At 47.7% G+C, this 20525-nt stretch overlaps 2 protein-coding genes across 8 annotated transcripts in view; one reads left to right on the top strand and one right to left on the bottom strand.

Annotated features, from left to right (window-relative positions):
• The window catches only part of FAM184B (family with sequence similarity 184 member B), a 147338-nt gene extending 129921 nt beyond the window's left edge, over window positions 1-17417 (top strand). Inside the window, exons 13-18 of one of the 2 annotated variants that reach the window (XM_055246366.1) lie at window positions 4318-4490; window positions 7062-7208; window positions 9897-10014; window positions 11430-11534; window positions 12664-12863; window positions 14059-17417. In XM_055246366.1, the coding sequence (XP_055102341.1) occupies window positions 4318-4490; window positions 7062-7208; window positions 9897-10014; window positions 11430-11534; window positions 12664-12863; window positions 14059-14152 (837 nt within the window). In that variant the 3' untranslated portion in view covers window positions 14153-17417. Of the gene's footprint in view, window positions 1-4317; window positions 4491-7061; window positions 7209-9852; window positions 10016-11429; window positions 11535-12663; window positions 12864-14058 lie in introns of those variants that run through there. The other variant, XM_055246369.2, reaches the window with a different exon arrangement.
• Window positions 4568-20525, bottom strand: part of MED28 (mediator complex subunit 28) — a 28258-nt gene continuing 12300 nt past the window's right edge. The window contains exons 5-6 of one of the 6 annotated variants that reach the window (XR_010116183.1): window positions 9877-9978; window positions 5897-9053 (exon numbers count right to left, since the gene is read on the bottom strand). Coding sequence is in view for 5 of the 6 variants with exons in the window: in XM_055246375.2 (XP_055102350.1) it covers window positions 4717-4876 (160 nt within the window). In the remaining variant the exon portion in view is untranslated. Of the gene's footprint in view, window positions 4877-5896; window positions 9979-15897; window positions 18731-20525 lie in introns of those variants that run through there. The other 5 variants (XM_055246375.2, XM_063619421.1, XM_055246376.2 and 2 more) reach the window with 5 other exon arrangements.

Raw genomic sequence — 20525 nt, 5'->3', positions numbered from 1 at the left:
TTATTCTTTTTTCTCTAGACTTTCCTTCTCGCTTCATTTCATTCATTTCATCTTCCATCACTGATACCCTTTCTTCCAGTTGATCGCATCGGCTACTGAGGCTTCTGTATTATTCACGTAGTTCTCGAAACGTGACTTTCAGCTCCACCAGCTCCTTTTTTTTTTTTTGGAGACGGAGTCTCGCTCTGTCACCCAGGCTGGAGTGCAGTGGCGCAGTCTCGGCTCACTGCAAGCTCCGCCTCCCGGGTTCACGCCATTCTCCTGTCTCAGCCTCTCCGAGTAGCTGGGACTACAGGCGCCCGCCACCACGCCCGGCTAATTTTTTTGTATTTTTAGTAGAGACGGGGTTTCACCGTGGTCTCGATCTCCTGACCTTGTGATCCGCCCGCCTCGGCCTCCCAAAGTGCTGGGATTACAAGCGTGAGCCACCGCGCCCGGCCTCCACCAGCTCCTTTAAGCACTTCTCTGCATTGGTCATTTTAGTTATACATTGGTCTAATTTTTTTTCAAAGTTTTTAACTTCTTTGCCATTGGTTTGAATTTCCTCCTGTAGCTCGGAGTAGTTTGATCGTCTGAAGCCTTCTTCTCTCAACTCATCAAAGTCATTCTCTGTCCAGCTTTGTTCCATTGCTGGTGAGGAACTGCATTCCTTTGGAGGAGGAGAGGCGCTCTGCTTTTTAGAGTTTCCAGTTTTTCTGCTCTGTTTTCTCCCCATCTTTGTAGTTTTTTCTACTTTTGGTCTTTGATGATGGTGATGTACAGATGGGTTTTTGGTGTGGGTGTCCTTTCTGTTTGTTAGTTTTCCTTCTGACAGACAGGACCCTCAGCTGCAGGTCTGTTGGAGTTTGCTAGAGGTCCACTCCAGACCCTGTTTGCCTGGGTGTCAGCAGCGGTGGCTCCAGAACAGCAGATTTTCGTGAACTGTAAATTCAGCTGCCTGATCATTCCTCTGGAAGTTTTGTCTCAGAGGACTACCCGGCCAAGTGAGGTGTCAGTCTGTCCCTACTGGGGGGTGCCTCCCAGTTAGGCTGCTCGGGGGTCAGGGACCCGCTTTAGGAGGCAGTCTGCCTGTTCTCAGATCTCCACCTGCATGCTGGGAGAACCACTACTGTCTTCAAAGCTGTCAGACAGGGACATTTAAGTCTGCAGAGGTTACTGGTGACTTTTTGTCTGTCTGCCCTGCCCCCAGAGGTGAAGCCTACAGAGGCAGGCAGGCCTCCTTGAGCTATGGTGGGCTCCATCCAGTTCGAGCTTCCTGGCTGCTTTGTTTACCTAAGTAAGCCTGGGCAATGGTGGGCACCCCTCCCTCAGCCTTGCTGCCGCCTTGCAGTTTGATCTCAGACTGCTGTGCTAGCAATCAGCGAGACTCCATGGGCAGAGGACCCTCCGAGCCAGGTGCGGGACACAATCTCTTGGTGTGCCGTTTTCCAAGCCCATTGGCAAAGCGCAGTATTAGGGTGGGAGTGACCCGACTTTCCAGGTGCCGTCTGTCACCCCTTTCTTTGACTAGGAAAGGGAACTCCCTGACCCCTTGCGCTTCCCGAGTGAGACAATGCATCACCCTGCTTCAGCTCGGCTCGCGCACGGTGCGATAAGCCAACTGTCCTGCACCCACTGTTTGGCACTCCCTAGTGAGATGAACCCGGTGTCTCAGATGGAAATGCAGAAATCACCCGTCTTCTGAGTCGCTCACGCTGGGAGCTGTAGACCAGAGCTGTTCCTATTCGGCCATCTTGGCACCACCCCCCCCATAAACTCCTATTGAGAGTTTTTAGCATGAAGCGCTGTTGAATTTTGTCAAAGGCCTTTTCTGCATCTATTGAGATAATCATGTGGTTTTTGTCATTGGTTCTGTTTATATGATGGATTATGTTTATTGATTTGTGTATGTCGAAACAGCCTCGCATCCCAGGGATGAAACCCACTTGATCATGGTGGATAAGCTTTTTGATGTGCTGCTATATTTGGTTTGCCAGTATTTTATTGAGGATTTTTACATCGATGTTCATCAGGGATATTGGTCTAAAATTCTGTTTTTTTGTTGTGTCTCTGCCAGGCTTTGGTATTAGGATGACCAGCATCACTTTTCATAAAACCTTTGGTGGTTCCCACTGGAGAAAACTCCAAATGCTTCAACTTTGCATTGAAAAGCTTCCACCACTGACTATGACCTGTATGTCCTGCCATATTCCCTGCGGCTCATAAACCCAGCATCTGCACCCTCCCTTTGGCCTTCGCCTGTGCCACTCCTCCTGCCTGAGATGCTGCCCAGCATATCTCATGCTGGGGGCCTTCCCTGGCACATGGTGGCCCCCTCTGGCTCTGAGATCCTGGAGCACTTGCTGTCAAGACAGCTTAGCTGGCTCTCTGATCTACCACCCAGTCCTGCTGGGGACATGCCATTTCATAGATGTCCTCATTGCCTAGACTGGATCAGGAGTCTTTTGAGGATAACCCGTCTGTTCTGCCTCATTGCCTCCCCGCCCCCACTCCCAGCCCTCAGTAGGGTCTCCACCAGTGCCTGTGGGTGGTGAGGATTCATTGGTGGCCAGTCCTGCTGAAGGTCTGGAGGACATGGGAATCATGTGTGCCAGATTTAGCTGTTGCTGAGCATAGGAAGGCGATTTCTGTGTTTATGTGAAAAATATTAACAAATGATGAATCACAGGTTAGCCCAGTGGTTAGGTCTAGCAGAGGGAAGACAGAACGTGTTCCATTAAGTGTTTAGATGAGTGGGAGCCACTGGTACCAATGGGAGGGGACGGGAAACGTGGGATGGAGACAGCTGGGGACTGGGCCATGGAAGGAGTCAGTGTTCACCTGAGGGCTCTGGATAGAAGCCAAGGAGCACTGAGTATATGAGCCGATACCTTTGCCCCATAGGAGGGAAGCCCTGAACCCTCTAGAAGGAAAGTGTGGTCTCAGGTGATACCCCACACAGACAGCAGATGCAGGGGTGTCAGCAGAGGAACAGCCCAGGCAGCAGGAGTCAAAAAAGAAAGGGGAGGGGACACAATGCCAGGCTGCAGGCCCAAGCTGGCCACCGCTGAGCTAAGTGGAGTCTGTCCTACTGGGATCTAATTCTCATCTCTCTCCCACCCAGAGACCCAAGAAGGGAATGCATTTTTCCATCTGTTTCTGTCCTCCATTGGTCAAGAATTGTCCCCACAGAGCAGTAACCCCCCTGCTCTTGCTCTTCCAGGCTATGCATGTGAGAGTGCCAAGTGGGTGCCCACAGGCATCCCACACCATGCCAACCCCAGGGCAGGAAGGCAGAGACATGGGGCCTGGGCCACAGATTCTCCCCATGCACAGCTGTGCAATTACTGTGTGCAGTGAACTGATACATGCACAAGTGGTCAGGCATGTTAGAGTGAATTTGAAAACTGGAACATTCACTAATCACAGATTAAATCTGACTCCATTTGCTGTTGGACAGCAATCTTTGTGTTTCTACCTGAACTATTGACATTCTAGCAAAATTTTGTTTAGCAAGCATTCACGTGGCACCTATGGAATACACCAGGCTAGGTGCTACAGGGTTGGAAAGATGAAGAGAGGAATAGCTCCCAATCTAGCCAAGGAAACCAGCATGGACACATACTCTCTTCAGTGTCAACCCTTACAGAGCCAGAGTTAGCAAGATTTGGTGGTATTAGAGAAAGCTTATCAGTTCCCCCTGAGAGGTAGGGAAGACTTCACTGAGGCAGTGTCACTTCACTGAACACTTAACTTCACGGAGGGAAGACTTCACTGAGGCAGGCATGGAGGGCACCCTGCCAGGTGGAGTGTGGAGTGTGGTTGGTGTTCATTTGGATGCAAGCCCCATTCTTGGCTCAGCAGTTTTATTAAACTCTAAGGGCCAGATTTGGCCAACTCCCAAAGCAGGAATTTTTTTTTTTTAATTTTTTTTTTTAAATTATACTTTAGGTTTTAGGGTACATGTGCACAATGTGCAGGTTTGTTACGTAGGTATCCATGTGCCATGTTGATTTCCTGCACCCATTAACTCGTCATTTAGCATTAGGTATATCTCCTAATGCTATCCCTCCCCCCTCCCCCAACCCCACAACAGTCCCCGGAGTGTGATGTTCCCCTTCCTGTGTCCATGAGTTCTCATTGTTCAATTCTCACCTGCGGTGTTTGGTTTTAAGAGACTAGATGGGAGTCCCTGCAGGGGACCCAGGAGCCTGCCTCAGGCTCCAGCCTGGGCGGGGCGCCAGTGGGTCTCCATCTGGCCGCAGCACATCTCTGGCCCTTTCTGCCTTGTCCGCCTCTGCGCCTCCTGAAAACACCTCTCCTGGTTGCCTTCCTCAGGAGCGGGGCGGCCCGGGCCAGGCCGGCTCCCCACTGGGCGCTGCTGGGCAGGGTTCCGGCGAGGGATGTGGGCTCTGGGAGGAGAATGCGCAGCTCCAGGACGCGGTGCGGCGGCTGCGCGCGGAGGTGGAGCAGCATCAGCAGGAGGCGCAGCAGCTCCGCGACCAGCGCAGGTGGGTGACCTGGCGCCCCCCACCCCCACCCCGGCCCTCCACCGCCTCCACCCCGCCCCCAGCTTCCTTCCCTCCCCCTACTGTGGCTTGCTGAGCCTGAGACCTGAAATGGGTCCCTCCCTCGGCATACTGCCCCACAAGACACTAGACACTTAATGCGCCAGCATTTCACAGATGTTACTCCTCTGACCCATGAAAAGTCCCAGAGCTCCAGAAATTCTGTATCTCAAAACCGCAGAGGAAGTGCCTTGAAATAAAAGAGGGAGTCTGGCTGGGCGCGGTGGCTCACGCCTGTTAATCCCAGCACTTTGGTTGGCAGAGGCGGGCACATCACGAGGTCAGGAATTCGAGACCAGCCTGGACAACATGGTGAAACCCTGTCTCCACTAAAAATACAAAAAAAAAAAGTAGCCGGGCGTGGTGGTGTGTGCCTGTAATCCCAGTTATTTGGGAGGCTGAGACAGGAAAATCGCGTGAACTCGGGAGGAGGAGGTTGCAGTGAGCCGAGATCGCGCCATTGCACTCCAGCCTAGGTGACAATGCACGACTCCGTCTCAAAAAAAAAAAAAAAAAAAAAAAAAGAAGAGGGAGTCCTGTTTGTTTCCCTGCAAATCAGGGCATTTATGAGACTGAGAATTGGACCAAAAGTGTCATCAAATATCAAATCCAACCTTACGGAGACGGTGTGGTGGAATAGCTCAGACCATGCGGTGTCTTCTTAACTAGCTGTGCTCTCTTAATTAGCTGTGTGAGGTTGGGTGAGTCAGCTGACCTCTCCCAGACTGAGTCCTCTGTAAAATGGGGATAAGACTCCAGCCTCGGCTGGCGTGGTAGCTCACGCCTGTAATATCAGTACTTTGGGAGGCCGAGGCAGGCAGATCACCTGAGGTCAGGAGTTCAAGACTAGCCTGGGCAACATAGTGAAACCCCATCTCTACTAAAAATACAAAAATTAGCTAAGCGTGGTGATGTGTGCCTGTAGTCCCGGCTACTCGGGAGGTTGGGGAGGGGGGATTGCTTGAGCCTGGGAGGTGGAGGTTGCAGTGAGTTGAGATCAGGCCACTGCACTTCAGCCTGGGCGGCAGAGCCACAATCTGTCTCAAAAAACAAAACAAACAAAACAAAAAACCTGGCCTGTTAGGGCTGTTTTAGAGTGCAGTGGAATGTGTGCAGGTGAAACGCTTGGTTAATTGTAGAAGTGAAAAACCTATCATCAATCCTGAACTCAGAGCCTTTTATCCTCTTGTTGGAAAGTTTTAAATACAAATTCAATTTCTTTAAAGAAATAGGATATTTCATATTATCTATTTCTTAAGTGAGCTTTAGCAGTTTGTATCTTTCAAAGAATTCGTCTACTTCATCTAAGTTTTTGAATGTCTTAATGCCAGTCATAAAATTGCTCATAATTTTGTCATTTTAATGTCTGGAGGATTTCTTTTTTCTTAATATTTGTCAACTGTGTACATTGAACCCTGTTGTGTTGGCCCAAAATTGCTTTGAGCCTTGACTGTGCTTGTTCATTTAATTTTTTCTTTTCTTTTCTTTTTTTTGAGACAGAGTCTCGCTCTTTTGCCCAGGCTGCAGTGCAGTGGTGCGATCTCGGCTCACTGCAACCTTCACCTCCCAGGTTCAAGTGATTCTTCTGCCTCAGCCTCCTAAGTAGCTGGGATTACAAGCGGGCACCACCACGCCCAGCTAAATTTTTTTTTGTATTTTTAGTAGAGACGGGGTTTCACCATGGTCAGGCTGGTCTCGAACTCCTGTCCTCGTGATCCTCCCGCCTTGGCCTCCCAAAGTGCTGGGATTACAGGCGTGAGCCACCGCACCCAGCCCAATTTAATTTTCATAGCCACTTCTTTTGATAAAGGTGAGGGATAAAGATTCAGGGAGTGGCCAGGCGTGGTGGCTCATGCCTGTAATCCCAGCACTCTGGGAGGCTGAGGCACATGGATCACCCGAGGTCAGGAGTTCGAGACTAGCCTGGCCAACATGGTGAAACCCCCGTCTTTACTAAAAATACAAAAAATTGGCTGGGCCTGGTGGTGGGCGCCTGTAATCCCAGCCACTTGGGAGGCTGAGGCAGAACTGCTTGAACCCGGGAGGTGAAGGTTGCAGTGAGCTGAGATCACGCCATTGCACTCCACCCTGAGCAACAAGTGCAAGACTCTGTCTCAGGGAAGACCTGGTCTCCCAGGTCTGAGTCCCAGCGTTCAGGCCATACTGATAGAGAATCTCAGCCTCCTGCCTCCCCGCCTGCCCCAAGTGAAGAGTGTGTTTTCTGGGGCTCCCCTGCAGGGCTGCTCTCCATCGCTTCCACCTGAAGTCTGTCCCCATGCTCAGGTTTCTCCTTCTGAGATGGGAGGGTGCTGAAAAGGGGTCCCATAGTGGGGGTTTGTCCTGGACCCCACAACTCAGAGACTTCAGCTCTTCTTCCCACAGGTGTCCTCAGATCACAATTTCTCCCCACCCAGATCTCCCAAACTGGGCAGCAACGAGGGAAATAAACCCCAGAGCCCAAGGGGTGCTGTCCCCGGAGCTGGGCAAGCCTGGCTGTGCTTTCATCCACCACAGGTTGCTGGAGGAGACTCAGCAAACCCAGCGGGCCAGGGAGGTGGAGACACTCCGCCAGGAACACCGGAAGGAGATGCAGGCCATGGTGGCAGATTTCAGTAGTGCCCAGGCCCAGCTCCAGGCCCGGCTGGCTGCCCTGGAAGCCGAGTAAGTGAGGCCTCGGGCCCCAGGGAGGGTCTTGCAAATGTACCATTCAGTAGGGTGGCCAACTCACCCCAGTGACCCTGGGATTTCCTGGTTTTCAAATTGAAAGTCCTGGGTTCTGGCCAGGCACGGTGGCTCACGCCTGGAATCCCAGCACTTTGGGAGGCTGAGGCAGGTGGATCACTTGAGCTCAGGAGTTGGAGACCAGCCTGGCCAACATGGCGAAACCCCCTCTCTACTGAAAATACAAAATTAGCCAGGTGTGGTGGCACACGCCTGTAATCCCAGCTACCCTGGAGGCTGAGGCAGGAGGATCACTTGAGCCCAGGAGGCAGAGCTTTCAGTGAACGGAGATCAGGCCCCTGCACTCCAGCTTCAGCAACAGGGCAAGTTCAGGGCAGGAGCGGGGGTGTGGTGGGGGGAACTAGCCAGGGGCTCATCAGTCTCCCTTCATTTTATGAGGCTATGTTCCCCTTTTCTGCAGGGCAGTGGGAATCTGTGAGGATGAGCATTGGTTTAACCTTCACACTTGGAAGAAATCAGAAGGATGAGGGCTGCTCAATTAGAATTGTTATTCCCACTGGTCCCTCATGCATACATATTGCATTTATTCATTCAACAAATATTTGTTAAGGACTCATTGTATGCCCAGCACTGCTTTAGGCTCTGGAGTTATAGCAGGGAACAAAACAAAGACTGCTCTCACAGGCTCACAAATTCTGCTGAGAATTCGGATAAGAAATAAGCAAACAGGCTGTGCTTGGTGGCTCATGCCTGTAATCCTAGCACTTTGCATGGCTGAGGCTTGAGCCCAGGAGTTCGAGACCAGCCTGGGTAACATTGTGAAACTCCGTCTCTACAAAGAATACAAGAAAAAAAAAAAAATTGCTGGGCATGGTGGTGTGTGCCTATAGTCCCAGCTACTTGGGAGGCTGAGGTGGGAGGATCGTCTGAGCTCAGGAGGTTGAGGTTGCAGTGATCTGTGATTGCACCCCTGCACTCCAGCCTGGGCTACAAAGAGAGAAAGACTCTGTCTCAAAACAAAACCAAACAAAATAGACTCTGTCTCAAAAACAAAAGGAAAAAAAAAAAGCAAACAGTTAACATCATACCAGGCAGTGAAGTGCTGGAAGACAGGATTGGGAGTGGCAAGGGTGGGCAAAAGAAGGCCTCTGTGAGGAGGTGATGTTTAAGTACAAGGAGGTGAGGGCACTCCTGAGGCATCTGGAGGAAGAGCATTTGAAGCAGATGGAACAGCAGGTGCAAGGGCCCTGGGCCTGCTTCATGCTCCTGAAAACAGCCCAAAGGCTTGTGTGGCTGAACAGAGTGAGAGGGAGGGTGAGTGGGAGGAGAGGGGCTGGGTGAAGGGACCCCTGCCCTGATGGGAAGGAGTTTGGATGTGTTCAGAGTGCCCTGGGAAGCCATCACAGGGCATTGGGCAGGAGTGACATGGCCTGACTTGCCTTTTGACAGGGTCACTACTGACTGCTGAGAAGAAACGGGGAGAGGGTGACTAGCAAGAAGACCATTTAGGATGTGATGGCAGCAAGCCAGGTCCAAACAGGTGAAGCCACTTGCCCAAGGTCAGGCAGCATTAATTCAGTTTAAATGTCACCTGTCTGACCTTTAGCCTGAGCTCTTAAAAACTTCTCCACTGTCTCCAATACAAAGCAAATCATCCAAAAGCCAGCAGGAAAGGTTTTACCAGCTACAGTCTAAGGGGCACTTACTATATGCCAGGCTCCCATTATCACATTGAATTCTCACAACCACCCAGTTTCATGCCCATTTTAAAGGAGAGGGAACTGAGGCCCACACACAGGTGAAATGATGCCCAAGGTCACATATCTAGAAAAAAGAAAAGCCAGTATTAGAGCCGGGTCATGTCACCCAAAGCCCTGGGCTCTTATCAACTCCAGTCAGTAGATTATCTGCATCCCCAGCCCTCCTCTCCTCACCACCCAGTTACTCTTCTCTGGCTTCACGCTGAAAAAGCAGTGGAGGCCGGGCGCGGTGGCTCACGCCTGTAATCCCAGCACTTTGGGAGGCCCAGGAGGGCGGATCACGAGGTCAGGAATTCCAGACAAGCCTGGCCAACATAGTGAAACCCCGTCTCTTCTAAAAATACAAAAATTTCCCTGGCACGGTGGCATGCGCCTGTAGTCCCAGCTGCTCAGGAGGTTGTGAGGCACAAGAATCGCTTAGAACCAGGGAGGCAGAGGTTGCAGAGAGCCGAGATCAGATCGCGCCGTTGCACTGCAGCCTGGGCGACAGAGGGAGACTCCGTCTCCCCAAAAAAAAAAAAAAAAGCCATGGGTACTGGCCACTGGCCGCGCTCTGTGTCCGCCAGCAGATGGCGCCAGAGCATTAAGAGAACCTACGGGGCATTTTCTTGCCCTGGGCTGTTCTCCCAGCAGCATCCCTGGCTCTTGAAGGCCCGCTGAGTGCACCATCTATATGCACACATGGGCCTTTGCTTCCTGGCCCTGCAGCCTCAGGGGACCTGACAGAGCTGGGATCCTGGGTTCTGCAAGCCGTCTCCCCGGGGGGCCCTGGGCAAGCCTCTGCTGCTATCTGGGCCTCCCTGGCCGGGCTGAACACAGGATGGCATTCCCATCGTGTGCACTTGTTCTCCCTCTTTGTTGAGTAATTGCTGTAAGGGGGACTTAACTGTATGCCTGCGTGGAACAGACTGAAAGATTCCGGAGAGAAGCCAGGGAAGGGAGCGTCCAGGCCCGAGGACCTTCAGCTCATAGGCCGCCTGCAGACCCGCCTGAAGGAGAGAGAGGACATCATCAAGCAGCTCACGGTGAGGCGGTCAGGGGGCACCTCGCCCACGTACCTGGCCGGGCACTGCGGGCTCCCCCGGGAGGGGCGCTCACTTGCACCCAGCATTTCTCTAGGTGCCCTAACGTCTTATAAAGAATCCATTCTTGCCGGGCGCAGCGGCTCAAGCCTGTAATCCCAGCACTTTGGGAGGCGGAGGCGGGTGGATCACTTGAGGTCAGGAGTTCGGGACCAGCCTGGCCAACATGTTGAAACTCCGTCTCTACTAAAAATACAAAAATTAGCTGGGTGTGGTTATGGGCACTTGTAATTCCAGCTTCTAGGAAGGCTGAGGCAGGAGAATCACTTGAACCCGAGAGACAGAGGTTGCAGTGAGCCAACACAGCACCACTGCACCCCAGTCTGGGCAACAGAGCAAGACTGTCTCAAAGAAAAAAAAAATCCTTTCTTTTCTATTATTAAAGAAGACAAACTCACTAAAAAGTTAATACAGGAAAATAGAAGGCAAAAAAAAATCACTTTACTCCCAAGTCCAACAGCATTTGCCCCATGTTAATACTGGTTTTTTAACTTAGGGAATTTGAGAAAATCTAGAATGGCTTAGGTTTGAATTGTAGTAGAATCAGTAAGTGTTTTTATTGTTGATCTTTTTGTAAAAATGACCACCTGTTTTCTACTTAACAAAGCCACTCCCTAGGCCCCTTGAAAAGAACCCAGCTCCCTCTGATTCAGTATCCAACCAAGGCCTGCTGGTCATTTCTGCCCCTGCCCACCTGCCTCACTTCTGTATCTCCCTGTGCTTTGAAAATTAGGTGACGTTGATAAGGAATTATTGTTCATTTGCTACATGTGAACAAAGGTATCCTGGGTTTTTTTTTTTTTAAGTAATCCTTATTTCTTAGAAATACATATTGATGTTTTTACAGAGAAAAATTATGTAATAACTGGAATTTAGTAATACAGCAGGAGAGAAAAAAGTGGAAAATGATACACACAAACAAGATTGGCCATATAGTTATTATAGGTAAAGTGGGGATGGGTTTCATTACCCTCTCTACGTTTGTATATGTTAGACAACACAAATGTCAAACAAAATACAGAGGAAGAAAGAAGGCAAAATCCTCTGCATACCTGGGGGTTTTCTTTCTTTGCCTTAATTACTAACTTTCTGCAGTAGGTTACCCTCACATGCTAAGAACAGTTGAATTTCCAATTTCCTAAGGCATCAGCTTGCCCTTTTCAAGAGGGGCTGGGGACATAAAAAGAGCAAACGTGCTTCCTCAAAAGCTTCAGTGCCTGGTAGCTTCCCACTGACTTCCCCTTCCTCCCCTGGACTTTCCTTCTCTTTCTATTCTGCCCTCACAGCCATCTTCCTTCAAGTCAAACCCAATGCTGTGTGGTTAGCCTCATTTAGACTCAGTTGTATTGGTTTTCTAGGAAGAGAGAAGATTTCACTACGCAGCATTCCCCAGTGCCATGTCCCACCGGAATCGGTCTTTCTCTTTCAATCCTCACCCGGGATATTTGACCCCTTCCATGAAGGTAAATTGGTTCTACTGGTTTTAATGCATTACACAATTCCATTGGTTTCATTTTTCTTAAAGGTAACCACAGGTTATTTACGGGCTGGTACGCTCAGAAAAATATTCACTAAAAAAAAAAACAAACAAACAAAAAAACCCACGTGTTTATATCTGGCTGGGTGGATTGTGTGATTTTTATTTTTTATGGGATTTTGTATTTTCCAAATTTTCTAGAATAAATGTGTGTCAGTATTAAGAATAGCTCTATCTAGGTGATGGGAGGGAGAAGAAGAGTAAGAATCTTCCACTTCTTAACTATTTCTGTACATATTTTTGCAATTTTTCACAATGAGCATATTCACATCCAATTATCTTATCTACTATCACAAAATCCTAAAGGCTCTTAAAAAACAGTATTTTTGGCTGGGTGCAATGGCTCACACCTGTAATCCCAGCACTTTGGGAGGCTGAGGTGGGTGGATCACTTGAGGTCAGGATTTCAAGACCAGCCTGGCCAACATGGTGAAACCCTATTAAAAATACAAAAATTAGCTGGGCATGGTGGCAGATGCCTGTAATCCCAGCTACTCAGGAGGCCAAGGTAGGAGAATTGCTTGAACCCAGGAGGCAGAGGTTGCAGTGAGCTGAGATTGCACCACTGCACTCCAGCTTGGGCAACAGAGCAAGACTGTATCTTAAAAACAAAAATAGTATTTTTAAAAATAGTTCACGGGACAATACACTTGTGACCTAAGTAATGTGATCTCGTGTAGTTTTTATGTATCCCTCAGTGTGACAAAATGTAAGTTTCACTCCAGAAATGTGAATGCATTTGAGGCTAGGGTGGGCCCATCCCCTGCTGGGGGTGTTCTATGACCTTCTAAAATCTTAAACAAAATTGAGTTGCAAAACACATCCATCTCCAGAAGTTTTGGTTAAGAGGCTGTGAGAATACATATTTATTTATAATACAAAATGAAGATTGGAGGGAAAAGTGCTTTAAAAAATAGCATGTTTAAGTGTATAAATGAAATTGTTGCTTCTTCTCTGATACAATTTTGATTGGGTGAGCATTATTTGCTTTTACGGTAATGCTTTATTTTGTTTTTTGCATTGCATTGCACTAACCTGTCCATTAATACAAACAGAAAAAGAAGGTGGAGGACGTGCCCAGCCGCGTGGTCAGCGTGCCGAACCTCGCCTCCTATGCAAAGAACTTTCTGAGTGGCGATCTGAGTTCCAGGATTAATGCCCCTCCAATAACTAAGTCACCCAGCTTGGACCCGAGCCCCAGCTGTGGCCGGACCTACAAACCCAACCAGTCTACAGATGCAAAAACTGCCACAAGGTTTGGGGGATGTTGGGGACAGAGGCGCTTATTCTATTTCCCCGTAGATAAGAGGGGAAGTAGGATTCTTTCTGGCACCTGCTAAGTACCTGGCATTTGGGCGATATAAAGAGTAGCAAAACAAGCCCTGCCTTGGAAAAATGGTAATTTAGCCAAAAGGGAAGACTGTGTAAGAGAAGGGAATTATGTCATTCTTTGGAAGGGGTACTATTCCTGGTACCAAATTCCAGAAGGCCTTTTTTCATGGATGATTAGACAAGGGACACTGAATCACTTACCTGAAAACTTCAGCATGGGTTATACAAAAGGTGGACTCCATCCAGCCTGGAGGTCTGAATTCAAATTACAGTCTTCCTCATTCTTAGCTGTGTGGCCTTGGACAGGTCACTTGACCTCTCCAGGTCTCCATATACCTTGCCTCTAAAATTAAGATAATACAGCACCTAGCTTATCAGACTGATGTCAGACTAAAGGAATTAATCCATAGGATGTGCTTAGCACAGGACTTGGCACAAAAATCTTCAATATAGTTTCAGTATTATTACTAACATTATTCCTCAAGATTTACTGTATCACCTTGGAATTCTAAAGTCTCTTAATCAGGCCAGGCTCGGTGGCTCACGCCTGTAATCCCAGCACTTTGGGAGGTGGAGGTGGGTGGATCACCTAAGGTCAGGAGTTCGAGACCAGCCTGGGCAACATGGTGAAACCCATCTCTACAAAAAATACAAAAATTAGCTGGGTGTGGTGGTGTGCGCTTGTAATTCTAGCTCCCCGGGAGGCTGAGGCACAATGATTGCTTGAACCCAAGAGGCTGGAGGTTGCAGTGAGCCGAGATCATGCCACTGCACTCCAGCCTGGATGACAGAGGGAGACTCTTTCTCAAAAAATAAAGTCTCTTAACCTGTAGGTTTGGTTAATCCTGCATTATCAGAGCTACAACCACTAAGTCTCAAAGGAACAATGGAGAACCAAACAGTGGTGACACTTCCGTTTTCAAAATGAGGGTCAGGTACTCCCTCCCCAGCCCCATCCTTTACAATCTGTTTCCCACTACTACTGTTGGCCAGTCCCATTCGGGTATTTTTGAAGAGTAAACAAGCAGTTATCTTTCCCTGACAAGATGGTGGGTATTAAGCTGTTTCTTGCATAATTTTCAAAACCATATAAAAAAACTTTTTTTTTTTGTTTTTAGGACCCCAGATGGTGAAACGGCCCAAGCCAAAGAAGCCCAGCAGAAACAGGGCTCTCCGCACCAGGAATGGTTCACCAAGTACTTTTCTTTCTAAGCTAACCTTTGGGATACATCACAGAGGATACTTGAAAAACATTTCTTTTAAATCATCTGATTGAAGGAATGAACTAACACCAACCAACCAAATAATATGCTTGTAAGATTTATATATGATAGCTAAAACAAATTTTGGCATTAACACTTCATACTGTTCTGCCAGGAACAGTGGCTCACGCCTGTAATCCCAGCACTTTGGGAGGCAGATGGATCGCTCGAGTCCAGGAATTTGAGACTAGCCTGGGCAATATGGAGAAACCCTATCTCTACAAAATATACAAAAATTAGCCAGGCATGGTGGCGTGTGCCTGTGGTCCCAGGTACTCGGGGGACTGAGGCGGAAGGATCACTTGAACCTGGGAGGCAGAGGTTGCAGTAAGCCAAGTTTGAACTCCTGCACTCCAACCAGCCTGGGTGACAGAGGGAGACCCTGTCTCCAAAAAATATATATATATATTGTTCCATGGTGACAGTTCATTACAAATATCTTGACATTAAACCAGTGTTATTAAAACTCATCTATAGGAAAATGTTATTAGCGTTACTAATGACCTACACCTTGTATTTCTAGTGTCCATAACATCATACTCCATTTTGTGGAATATCAGACTTTGTGATTTCCATGATCTACTTTAAAAGTGGTTGTACTTGTCCTTAGGATGCTGGTCAACTCCACTGGAAAGCTGTTTCTATGTAAAATGATGCAATTCCAAAATGCACATCTAACCTCAATAGGAAGACAAAAGTTAAACAGGAAAGCCAACTAAAAACAAACCAAACCTACCAGAAATGGATGGTAGCATGCTTGGACTGAATATTTTCACTTCCTTGGTCTAAGACAAGCAGCAGATTATAGATGGGATAACACCTACCTCTAAAAGGGCTTTGCAAGGATTAAGCAAGATAACATAAATTAACATGAACTGCAATTAAGTACCACAAGGTTTTTCTGTAAATAACCAATCCTAGCCCAGTTATAGGTCTCAGTGTAATGACCGTAGTGCCAACAGGATCATTTGTGAAGGTCTCTAGACTATCTGTTCTTTGAAGTCAAAGATCTTCTAGACTGGGCACATGGCTCATGCCTGTAATCCCTAAACTTTGGGAGGCTGAGATGGGAGGAGAACTTGAGGCCAGGAATTTGAGACCAGCCTGGGCAACAGGCAAGACCTCCATCTCTACAAAAAAATAATTAGCCCAAATAAAACCCAGCTACTTGAAGGCTGAGGTAGGAGGATAGCATAAGCCCAAGAGTTCGAGACCAGCCTGGGCAAAATAGTGAGATCCCATCTCTACAGATTTAAAAAAAAAAAAAAAATCTCCTGAACCTCTGGTCTTTGGGTTTGAGCCATTTGCCTCATGGTGTGTTGCTTCTTCACTGCATGAATTCCCAGTGGATTAAAGGAACCGGAATGGCTGTTCACGGTGCTTACCTTGCTCTCAGTCCACAATGATTTGTCTTACCTTCTGACAGAGCAATGTGATTTGACAAGACTCAATACAACTTTTAGGGGGCAAAATATTTTTTCAGTCTTTGGTGCTGGCCCAGAAGGTGGCCCACAAACCAATGTTAATTCTATGCATTGTCAAATCTTTGCTCTTTGAATAAAACTTTGAACAACTGGGCAATAAAAATGGTTGACTTGTATTAATTTTCCACAGAAAGGTAAAATTAGATGAAGACAGCTTGGAAATAGAAAGTTCAGTTCACATTAACCTCAATAAAAAAAAAAGCTGATTACATAAGTATTAAAGGTAAATTTACTGCCTAATCAAAACAAGTCTCCAATACATTTTTAAATGCAAACACTTGTCACCATACATTAACGCACCATATTGTTTCTCATTACCAAGTATTTTTTGAGTTTCCCGCTTAGAGTGTCTTAGTTCGTACAGGCTGCTCTAATAAAATATCTTACTTATACTGGATAATTTATAAACAATAGAAATATGTCACTCACGGTCCTAGAGGCTAAGTCCAAGATCGAGGCACCAGCAGATCTGGAGTCTGGGGAGGGTCCATTCCTCAGAGATGGGTGCCTGCTACGTGTCCTTACTTGGTGGAAGAGGCAAGAGCGCCTCCCTGAGCCTCTTTTGTAAGGGTACTTATCCTACTCGAGGGTGAAGCCCTCATGACTCCACTGCTTCCCAAAAGCCCCACCTCTTAATACTATTACATTGACATTAGGTTCTAACATGAATTTTGGGAGGGACATCAACATTCAGGACATAGCAGTGAACAATGTAGGACTGCTCTTTATTTTGTGCTTTCAAAAAGACTACATACAGGTGGTTCTATTTTTGTGTGTTGAAACACTTTCCCAGGCTACACTTTGCATTTCTGTCCTTAAACTAAGCATGATTACTGGGCAAGGAGAGAATTTTACTGGTTGAGATCATACATCGGTTTTGACTCCTTTCTTGCTGCAGGTGACTGAAAAGATCTTTCAGTCTTAAATTTCTAAATTCTACCCTGCAATGATATCTTTGTTAACAAAATCTTTGCATGCTTCCATAATTTTTTCTTGAGGCCATACGCCTTGAGTATTGAAGTAAGGCATTTAAGGACACAAACTTAAGCTTTTTGTTTGATATTACCAAACTGCCATTCAGAAAGTTTCTAACAATTTACACCCTTACCAGCAGTAAATGAACCTGCTGTGCCCTAACACTACTGACAAAAAAAATACAATTTGATAAAACATTCTTTCTATTTTAGTTTGCATAATGATTCCATCTCTCAAGAGCAGAGCGGTCTAGAGATGACAGTGATGGCGTAGAGGTGACGGTGGAGATGAAGAGAAATTATCCAATTCGGGATTAAGTTAGGAGAGAGAAAAAAACAGTATTTGATGGTAAATCTCTTCAGGCTGTATTATGACAGGGGTGGAAGAGTTAACATGTTCCTGCAGCAAAACGGAAAGGAACACTATCTGTTCCACATGAAAGCAAACTGTTTTGTAATTGGGGTAGGTAAGAATGGATTCACCCAGTCAATGGCTGCACACCACATACCTGAGCCCTTAACTGCTCTAACATTGATGTAATATCCAACCCAACATTTGTGACTGAGGCTACTTGGTTAATTTTTCTCCAGGATCCATCTGGATTCTGCAGATGAGGCTGGCAAATTAAATGGAACTATGATAGGGACCATCTTACTGCATCTGTCAGATTTCCAAGGGCAGCACTGATCTTTACCGTCACCTCACCTCCACCCCCAGGATGCAGTATTGTGTGTTTGCTTTTGAGACGGAGTCTTGCTCTGTCACCCAAGCTGGGGTGCAGTGGCACCATCTCAGCTCACTGCAACCTCGGCCTCCGGGATTCAAGCAATTCACCTGCCTCAGCCTCCCGAGTAGCTGGGACTACAGGCACCCGCCACCACGCTAATTATTGTATTTTTAGTAGAGACAGGGTTTCGCCACGTTGGCCAGGCTGGTCATGAACTCCTAACCTCAAAGTGATCCGCCTGCCTCAGGCTCCCAAAGTGCTGGGATTACAGGCGTGAGTCACCACGTCTGGCCTCAGTATTGTTTTTGATTATTTCTACCAGCGCCTCCAAGATAACGACAGAGGCCCCGGGCACTCACAGTCACCTCATCCGTTCCTCACTATCCCTCTGCAGGGAACTGACACTCTACTGTCCTTGTGTGCAGTACTCCTCTTATCTCCCACAGTTTGACTCCTCACATTCCCCTCCACAGGGATATCTTCCCAGGGTACCACTGGTGGAATCCTCAGCAACTGGGCCACCCCCTCGTGCAAGTGACTGTCCATACCTCACACGCTGCTCCAGATGGGTTTTGCTACCAGTTGGGCAGTGAGTGAGCCAGTCCCCAAGTCCCATCCTACTGCCTGCTCTCAGACCACATCCAGTCACAATTGTCTCAGTCAGGTCCTCCACCAGGCATGCCCCGAGACACAATTAGAAATGCAAGACATTCACTGGGGGGTGTGAATGCCTTCAGCCAAAGCCCACCAGAAATGCCTGTATTTGAACAAGTTGGGTCTATTCATCACAGAGAACCATAGGGCTTCTCAGACAGAGGGTGTCACAAAGAACCTCTTTTAGGATTTTGGCCCTGGTTGGGTGATTTCAAGGAAGTGAGGATTCACTCCATTGGATGCTGTCAGAGTGGGGGCAACTGTAGGATTGAGCATCTCAATACGTCTTATTTATAGGAAGGTGGACTAAGTAGGGATAAAGGTATAATTGCATATATACACACACACACACACACACACATATATACACATATATATACACACACACACACATATATACACATATATACACACCACACACACACACACACACACACACATATATATATATAGCAGCTATCACTCGTTTTAACCAGCAGAAGGATGTTTGGTATTTTGTGAGTGGTAAACTGACCTTGAATTTTCTTTGTACCGTGCTTAGACAAAATTATTAAGTGGTTTATTTTATCATGGCCTGACAGCAACTTTGGGGTTGGTTTATGTCCAACAGGAGAATGACATGACCAAACAGTGTTGTCAGCTTCTGAATGTCAGGGACAGGTGGTTTTTTCTTTCTCAGGAGAAACACCTGTATTAGAGAAAGGGGAGAGGAAACAGAAGACAGGAAGAGCCTATGATGTAGGTCTGACAGGTGGGCCAAGGAACACCGGGGCAAAAGAGGGCAGGATAGCTCCAAAGATGTCATGGCCAGGCTGATGGAAGCGCCCAAACAGACTGCTCAGTATTTTTTTTATTTTTTTTTTGAGACGGAGTCTTACTCTGTCACCCAGGCTGGAGTACAGTGGCTTGATCTCGGCTCACTGCAACGTCCACCCGCTGGGTTCAAGCGATTCTCCTGCCTCAGCCTCCCGTGCCCGGCCTCAGACTGCTCATTAGAGGAGTCCTGTGTCGGGCAGAAATGGCCTAGCACCTGGACCTCCACTGTGCTTGGTGACAGCCAGGACCAGCATGTCCTGGGCAGGAACATGGCGGCAGGTCCCCAATGCCAGGAGCTTTTGTAATTGAACTCCTTGAAGCTGCTTTCTTGAAGGGAGGACTGAGCAGCACTCCTTCACAACCTCTAGAGGCCCAGGACCAAACACTTGGGAATGTCAACAGTTAACACACTTGGGTAGAGGAGAAAAGAGGAAAGAAGGGAAGACGCATGAAAAAGAATTAAGTTTAAGTAAAGAAGAGAAGATGGGCTGTGCACGGTGGCTCATGCCTGTAATCCCAGCACTTTGGGAGGCTGAGGCAGGCAGATCACTTGAAGTCAGGAGTTCAAGACCAGCCTGGCCAACATGGCAAAACCCCGTCTCCATTAAAAATACAAAAATTTTAAGGCTGGGCGCAGTGGCTCACACCTGTAATCCCAGCCCTTTGGGAGGCAGAGGCAGGCGGATCACGAGGTCAGATCGAGACCATCCTGGCCAACATGGTGAAACCCCATCTCTACTAAAAATACAAAATTATCTGGGTGTGGTGGTGCGCACCTGACAGCTACTCGGGAGGCTGACCCAGGAAAATTGCTTGAACCCGGGAGGCAGAGGTTGCAGTGAGTCTAGATCGCACCACTGCACTCTAGCCTGGAGATACAGAGAGACTCCAACTCAAAAAAAAAAAAAAAAAAAAAAAAAAAATTAGCCCAGCTACTTGGGAGGCTGAGGCAGGAGAACTGCTTAAACCTCTGGGAGGCAGAGGTTCTTCTGGGAGGAATATCAAATGGCTAAAAAGGTCACCCACCAGCTTTGATGTCGGGTGGCAGGAATGTCCAGCAGGAGACAGTGCTGCCAGCTGCTGTTTGTAGAACACACAGGCTACCTGATGGCTGGGTGGGCCTTTCCCCAGCACCTGCCTGTGGGACCCCGTTGTGCCACTGCACTACAGCCTAGGCGACAGAGCAAGACTCTGTCCCAAAAAAAAAAAAAAGGCTGTCCTGAAAATGTGAGTAGGTTTATCTGTGGAGAGTGACAGCCCACAGGCAATCTGCATCTTGGAGCCTGACAAGGAAGCTAAGTAGTATTTGAGAAAAAACGCCTTCTTGGTGGAACTTTCTACCTTTCAAAGAGCTACCACACCCAAGACAACCTTGGCTGCTTAAGAACACCCTGGAACCACAGGTGGGTGGGCTGTTATCAACACACTGACCAGGGAAGAGGGGTGTGAAAACTCATTTCAAATCCTGCTTCTGCCAAAGGTTAAAGACTAACCTCTTTGACTTTGGGCAAATCACTTAACCCTCCTGAATCCCATATCTTCCTCCATAACCCTCCTCTTCCCAGAACAACAGAAATCACTAACACCTGAAGATTACTTGCTACATTCTAGCACCCTTGCTACTGACTTCCCATTCAACATCTCCTTTTTCTTTTTTGAGACGGAGT

The sequence above is a fragment of the Symphalangus syndactylus genome, chromosome 16 (genome assembly GCF_028878055.3).
Source record: "Symphalangus syndactylus isolate Jambi chromosome 16, NHGRI_mSymSyn1-v2.1_pri, whole genome shotgun sequence".
Taxonomy (NCBI): Eukaryota; Metazoa; Chordata; class Mammalia; order Primates; family Hylobatidae; genus Symphalangus; species Symphalangus syndactylus.
The sequence above is the reverse complement of the archived record's forward strand: the minus strand, read 5'-3'. Positions and strand labels throughout refer to the sequence as shown.